Source organism: Cornus florida, unplaced genomic scaffold (assembly GCF_030987335.1).
Source record: "Cornus florida cultivar Cherokee Brave unplaced genomic scaffold, ASM3098733v1 CherokeeBrave_3.0.0_Hap2_Chr11, whole genome shotgun sequence".
In the NCBI taxonomy this organism is placed as follows: Eukaryota; Viridiplantae; Streptophyta; class Magnoliopsida; order Cornales; family Cornaceae; genus Cornus; species Cornus florida.
Window position 1 is genome coordinate 55,213,636 of NW_026775581.1, and position 7,684 is coordinate 55,221,319.

General features: G+C 35.3%; 1 protein-coding gene across 1 annotated transcript; it reads left to right on the forward strand.

Moving 5' to 3' along the window:
- The first annotated feature begins 569 nt into the window (after window positions 1–569).
- LOC132286166 (uncharacterized) lies at window positions 570–6,206 on the forward strand. The gene is made up of 4 exons (XM_059788439.1): window positions 570–909; window positions 3,536–3,794; window positions 4,217–4,411; window positions 5,305–6,206. The coding sequence occupies exons 1-4, from the start codon at window positions 788–790 to the stop codon at window positions 5,698–5,700; spliced, it is 972 nt and encodes a 323-aa protein (XP_059644422.1). The 5' UTR covers window positions 570–787; the 3' UTR covers window positions 5,701–6,206.
- Window positions 6,207–7,684: the final 1,478 nt, after the last annotated feature.

Genomic DNA, 7,684 nt, shown 5'->3' on the forward strand with positions numbered 1-7,684 from the left:
GATCGAACCTTTCTTGAGATCGATCGAAGTTACTGAAATTCCACCATTTGCTTCCTTTTGCTCTACTTTGCTCATTTCTTTGATTCATCCCAGAATTGCTTCAATTATGCTCTTATTTGGCCGAGTTAGCTTATTTTGGGAATAAGTACCTGAAAATGGAAATAACACGAAATCAATTCAAAACGGTAAAATAAGATAGATAAAGGTTCTAGAATATCTAAGCTTAAGGGGTTTAAATACGCACTTTTCAGCTCTCATCAGTACTAAACTGAACAAAAAAAAAAGAAAAGAAAAAAAAAGGAGTTGGAGATTAGGACACATAAATAAGCTTAATGATGAGGATAGTTTCATCAATTAATAGGGCTGGTATTTTATAAAATAATTGAATTAAATAATCAGGTAAATATGACATTTGAAATTACAAGGGTGTCATTATTAAAAAATCCATTGACCCGCATCTAAATGACATTGACCGAAACATCAAGGGTGTCAATGCAATTTACCATAAATTATACATATGAAATAATAGGTTTGACCAAGTTGAATGGGAGCAAATGAAAACATTACAGGTATACAAGGAGGTAAGTCGTTGCAATCAGTTTGTTCAAACTCCAGGGCGGTATAAAACTATAAAAGCTCCAAATATAGCGGGAAGAACGCTATAATTCCGTTACGCAAGTGAGAGAGAGCAAATCATAGCAGCTACAACACAATACAAGTTTAATCACATTTTTAGAGAGAGAAAGAGAGACAGGAGAGAGAGAGAGAGAGAGAGAGAGAGAGAGAGATGGACGAGGGAGAAATGGACAAGAAAGAAGTAGACAAGAAAGATAAGGCGAAAGAGCGAAGGGAAAAGAGACGCCAAGAGATCTCTCTCCTCCGTACAATCCCTTATTCCGATCACCAGAGGTAACCCTTTCTTGTTTTCCCCAATATATGTATATGTGTGTATGCCAGAAATTAACCCTAACTTTCAAACTCAATGTGATTTCTGTTTTTCGATTACATTGTCTTTATCTCCCTAATAATTTTAATTGTAATTTATTTGTTACAGTCCATCTGATAATGATCTCTAAGATTAGAAAGTTCAGTGCTGGATTAGACTTGCATTTTTCTTTTCTTTTTTGGATTTTTTTATTAAGCAAATACGTGCATTTTCATTTGGGTCTTTTATAGTTGAATTTGTTTGTTTTCTAATTAGTATTATGATAGTTAGTATATGGGTGTATTGAGATTTTTTTGGAAGCAAAGTTTACAATGAAGACTGCTGAAATGTGGCCCTGCCTGGTCTTAGGCTTGAGTATGCTTTGATTATTATTAAGTTCTCCGTAGCCCTTTAAACTTTGGACTTAGTTTGGTTAGATAGAAAGTAGAGGAAAGAGATGGAAATAGAAATATTTTTAGCATTTTAGGAGTTGAGATAATAAGAAAAGTAAATTTGTAAGGGAAATTCCTCATCCTCTTCATCATCCTTGCCTTAATCCAACATGAGTTGGGTCGGCCACATGAATTATCTGTCTCCACTCTTTTTTAATTTTAAAAATCCATAATGCTTACTATATCAACATTTTGAAGTCATTTTTAATATTCTCATCCCATATTTTTTTGGTTGCCCTCTCCTTCTCTTACCTTCTATGACAACTAGTCTTTCTTGTTTGACTAGCGCCACTAGGTCTCTGATGCATGTGAATGAAACCATCTAACTCTACTCTCCCAAATTTTCTCACCATTGGGTATCAGTACACCTAATTTTTCTTTCATACTTTCATTAGTAAATGCATCTCTTCTACTCACTCCACTCATCTATCTTAACATTTTCATCTTCGTTACATGAAGTATCGTTCTTGTTTCTTTTTTAGGGCCCAACACTCCGCTCCATACAACATAGTTGGACTAATAACGGTCCTATAGAATTTTCCTTTTAACCTATTTCTTATTCTTTTATCACATAAAATCCCATTAGCTTGTCTCCATTTGGTCCTACCCACTCCAATTGTATTAGTTATATCACTATCTATCTCTCCATCCAATTGTATTATCTATCCTAGTTATCAAAAGTGGTTGTTTTGGGTAATCTTTTGGTTTTGAAGTGTTATCACTATGTTATCAATGTCCGAGTCATTATTAAACGTACACTCCACATACTCAGTTTTAGTTCGACTACCTTTGGATTCTCATGCATTTCTCCACATTTGTAGCTTTATGTTCTCTCTCCTTCGAGGTATATGTGAGCATTATATCATCAACAAACATCATGCATCATGGAATCTCATTTTCAAAGTCTCTTGTTATTTCATCTAAGATTATTTTGAATAAATATGGGCTTAGCACCGAACCTTGGTGCAATTCTACGTCCATGAAGAACTCACTAGTTTCACCACGTGGTACGAACTTTAGTTTTTGTGTTCATATATATATTGGATACTTTCTATGATTTGTAATGGGATTTGTTTTCTTTGTAGAGCCCACCAAATTATCTCTTGGGACCTTATCATTCGTTTTTACTAAGTCTAAAAAAAACCATATGTAAGTCTTGCTGCATACTCCTATATTCTTCAAGTAATTGTCTAAGTACATATATGGCTTCCATTGTGGATCTCCTTGGCGTGAATCCGAATTGGTTATGGAATATTATGGCTTCTTCCCTTAGTTTTTGTTCTATTACCATTTTTCATTTTTTTCATTGTTTGACTCATTAATCTAATCCTTCTATTAGTTGCCACAATTTTGTATATCCCCTTTTATTTTTGCAAATTGGTACTATTGTACCTTTTTTCCTACTCATTTGGCATCATGCCTTGTTTTAGGACGTCGTTAAACAACTTTGTTAGCCACTCAATTCCTACATTACCTAGCGTTCTCCAATCTTGTATAGGTATGTTATCCGGGTTCTTCAAGGTTCTGTGGGTATGTTATCGGGCCTATCACTTTATTACTCCCCACCTTCTTAAGTGGGTCATCTACTCCCCACCTTCTAGGGTATTTCTCATCTAATATATTGCTTTCTTTGTGATCTATGTCTTTAATACATCTAATTGATTTAAATGAATAGTATAAAGTCTGAATGCCCTTTAAAATTATTTATGTAGATCTTCACAATAAATTTAGTTTTTTAAAAAAGAATTTAAAAAAAAATGTTTTGAGACAAATCCATTTAGACTTATTATTATATATAATGTAAAGGACAATTTGGTAAACAACAATAATTTGTTGTAATTTTCCTGCGATCAAAACCATTACATTTTCTAGGAATTATTTTACAACTTTCTTACAAAATTTTCATTCTAATTGAATACATGCTGAAAAACTTATTTTCTTTACTTTCACTTCACTTTCTATTACTTTTGCTTTTTCAATATTTTTTTCCTCTTTAACCTATGATGTAGAACCCACCCCCAATAGTGATTGAGTTTTTATTATAAACAAGGAAAATGATGAGTATTTATTGTGTGGGGTACTACATTGTTGCTACCCCCAGTAACCAGTAAGTCATATTTATACAAGTATAAAATAGTATATGTTTTGTCATTGGCAGGTGGTGGAATCCAGATACTGTTGCTGTGGTGACTGGTGCAAACAGAGGGATTGGGTTTGAGATTGTACACCAACTCTCTGCGCATGGGTTGACAGTTATTCTGACATCAAGAGACACAGCTGTTGGTGAAGAAGCAACAAAGGTTTTACAAGAAGGAGGTTTGAATGTGTTCTTCCATCAACTGGATGTCCTGGATCCTTCATCAATCACAGTCTTTTCTGATTGGTTACAGCAGAGCTATGGTGGTCTAGATATTCTGGTGAGATGCCAATATCATAATTTTATTTCGACCATTTATTGTTTTTTTGCCATTTAGGTTGATTTGATTGCCATCATAATGTATGTTAAGCTCGTTTAACTGATTGCGTTTCTTTTTTCCTCTATCTTTTCTGAATTGGTCAAAATTTAGTTTAGATATGTAATTTTTTTTTTTTTTTTGCATTGTTTAAACATAAAGGAACTTAGATTGGTCAATATTTAGTTTAGATATTTGGGGAAGCCTTTATTGAATGGTAAATATATGAAGTTTGAGTATACAAAAAGTGCATATGTATAATATTCTGTAATTTGTTGTATAATCAATAGTGCATACTGATACCTCTTTGTTTGCTAGTAGGTCGATATGGTGGTTTCTGAGGTATGTGAGATAATTTTCATCATTGGATAATTGATCTTTTACAGATAAACAATGCGGGTGTTAGCTTCAATCAAGGGTCGGACATTACCATTGAATGTGCTGAAAAAGTTATTAACACCAACTATTTCGGGACCAAAAATATGATTAAAGCTATGATCCCATTAATGAAGCCTTCTGAATCTGGTGCTCGTATTGTTAATGTGAGCTCACGATTGGGAAGACTTAATGGAAAGCGACATGTAAGTATTTTGATGTTGCTTTTTTGCTTCCCTTATTGCACTTTTTCTTTTCCATGATACTTGAGAGAGATAAAGTGGAGGAAGGAGGGGGGTCTTTTTTGGGTTAGGAACTTAAGATGCATTTCTAATCTAGCAATGAAGGCATAGAATAGTGTTTTGCTATGCATGTTGAAGGTATTATGTGCCCAAAGAAGTTCACGTGCTCTGATTGCCCTATCCTCAATGGGGATTCCAGCCCAATACTGTATTTCCAAGTGGAAAAACCATGTAAGCTTCGTGTACGAGCAATAGGAGGCATATTTGATGATTAAATATTCTTATTAAATAAAAAAAACAAAGATGCATGTCTTTGCCATATGGTTGATGAATGTTGTCATGTAACCTGGCTTCTAGAGAAGGCAAGGAACTTTGATTCCTTTAGTCTAGTAACAATTGCCTACCATGAGAGAATTTTTTAACTTTCTTCTGCATTTTGAGTGCAAAAAATCTTTTTCCTTCTTAGCTCCTTTTCAACTTCAAATATTTTTGTCATATGCGTTTAGACACACAGAATTTTGATTTCTCTATCCATTTTTCGTAAAAAGTTAGCAGTTTACTGTTAAAAGTTTAATTCCTTTAAGGGTCCCTCTTTCTTTCTGTAAAAGAAAGGCCATGCATGGATGAACTGTGTTGGAAATACGAGTTCCTCAAACCTGCAATATGCTGGAGGATCATAGTCTCTCTTTCTAATACCTAACCCTATTCCACTCCAATTTATCATATTGGGACTATTTGCGGTAACAAATGACAGAAGCTGCATGAGATTAAATTAGGAGTCTCTATTCCTTTTTCTTGTTTGTGTGGACACCCTTTGCTTCTTATGAACATGATTAAAGTTCTTGACTCTGTGGCAGAGAATTGAAGATGACACTTTGAGACACCAATTGGAAGATGTGGATACTCTCTCAGAAGAATTGATTGATGAGACCGTGAACAAGTTCTTGGAACAAGTAAAAGATGGCAGTTGGACATCCAATGGATGGCCTCAAACGCACGCTGACTACTCGTTATCAAAACTCGCAGTTAATGCTTACACAAGGCTAATGGCCAGGGTTCTTTCAGATCAACCAGAAGGCCAGAAGATATGTATCAATTGCTACTGTCCCGGCTGGGTGAAGACTGCCATGACTGGTTGGTCGGGGCATATCACAATTGAGGAAGGGGCTGACACTGGAGTCTGGCTTTCCCTGATTCCGGACCAAGTAGTTACAGGAAAATTCTTTTCTGAGAGACGCGAGATACATTTCTAAAGTAGTCGGATTGAAAACTGATGCCAGGTACGAGTTCTACTTCAGCTATCTTGTAAATAAAATTGGATCCTACTATAACTGAGAGAATAAAGAAAAAACTGCTGCAACAAAATCTATGTAATGCTTTGTGAACGCGGAACAGCTACTAAACTGCTGAGGGCATGTCTTGCCAATTCAACTATTTAGAAAGAGTAAGCATCTGTTACTGTTGGGATAGAATCGGAAATGATTGATTGCCTGTTTATTTCCATCTTTGAATGAGGAAGATATAGCTGATTTTCTGGTAAGGCCTGGCTTTTGAAAATTTGGTTGTGCGAATTCTTGTGCGGTCCAGTAATGTACACTCGAGGAAGTAGTGAGCATCACCCATGAATGGAAGAGCAGCCTTTGGCATTTTTGTTTGACAGTCACTTCAACATGTTTGTTACTAAGCTTTGTTTTTATCATCTTTGGTTAATTGCTGTAATGGGCATTCTATCTCAAAGATTTTGTAATGTTTTCCAGTCTTTTTAGATAAAAATATAACCTTTTTCTTGTTGGAGTTTGATATACATTGTCGGGTTCATTATCTAACATCTGAGTTTTGGGAACAATTGGTGTTCTAACATTGTATCCGACAGCCATTTCTTTTCTGAAATTCTAATTGAAAATTTAGGAAGATGAGTTTTAGTTGTTCTTTTACTTTCAGAAGTTCACATTATGTCAACCTACCCAATCCAACCAATCTATTAGACTGGGTGGATCTGAATTCATAGTTTACAATAGCATTATACCAACACATGTAATTTGGATATTGATGAGTCACAGAAAAGGCCATATATGGAGGATAAGGAAAGAGAGAGGAAGGAGAGGGTGCCCATTCCATTCTTTTGGAATGTGCTCTCTAGAGATGGGAAGGAATCCCTTACTTTGTGCGTGAAAAGGGTATTGATTGGTAAAGTCACATGTGAGGCTTGTACACATGAGTCACATGCGGACTGTGTCATTCCCGAACAACACGTGTGTCGTTTTTCTATTTCCGCCCATTTTCTCGTGTATGTAAATATTTGTCGATTAAAATTGGCTATAACATTACTCAGTGGCCTAATTGAGAGGGTGCTTAGCTTTTTGAATGGTATGTCTGTATTCAAATACCCCTCCCCTAGTTTATCGAGATAATAAAAAAAAAAAAGGAGGAAAAAAAAAAGAAAGAAAGAAGAAAAGACTATAGAGGGTATAAAGATAAAGAGTCCACATGCAGAACCATTCTTTTATTATTTTTTCTTAATTTTTTTTACTATATACTTTTATGAATTTTTGTTTTAAAATTAAATTTATCTTATATTCTTTTTAAGTTTTAGAGAATTAATGAAAATTACATCATGAGCTTTTAGATTACAAATTTAATTTAAATCCAATTAAAAGAGTCTTGCCTAGAATTCACATCTTATATAAATATTTGAACACAAAAAAATGGATTACATAATAATTTTTGAATAGAAATTATATAAATATTTTTGGTCTTGGAATGGAACAACTGGATTCTGATCAGTGTATGCAATTATGCATCTGAACTGGATCTGAACTTAATACTTTGGGTGAATTACAACCACACTCCTTGAGATTTGTCATATTGACAGTCATATACAACTTAGTCATTTTTTGGACAAAAACACCCCCTAGGTTTACAAACTTGAACAATGACACCCCAAATATGATGAAAATACATGTTTACCCTTTGACCATGTAAAATGACCAAATTACCCTCATCCAAAATATCCTTTCTTCTTCCAATTTTTAGATCTTCCCATTCATTCTGTGAGCCCTTCTTCCCCGCCGTCCATCAAGTCGCCACGAGCCCATCACCGTCCCCTCGTCGCCCTCATCCGAGCCATCCACAGCCGCAGTCCATCAAGCCGCCACAGGCCCACAGCCGAGTCCATCACCGTCCCGCCGTTGCCCTCATCCGAGCCATCCATAACCGCAATCCATTCCTCCATCGTTT

Bases quoted from the DNA above. Each gene is read 5' to 3' on its own strand.
- LOC132286166 (XM_059788439.1), top strand. From the start codon at position 788: ATGGACGAGGGAGAAATGGACAAGAAAGAAGTAGACAAGAAAGATAAG. The intron at 910-3,535 runs GTAACCCTTTCT...TGTCATTGGCAG, and splicing joins CCTTATTCCGATCACCAGAG to GTGGTGGAATCCAGATACTG. The intron at 4,412-5,304 runs GTAAGTATTTTG...ACTCTGTGGCAG, and splicing joins GACTTAATGGAAAGCGACAT to AGAATTGAAGATGACACTTT.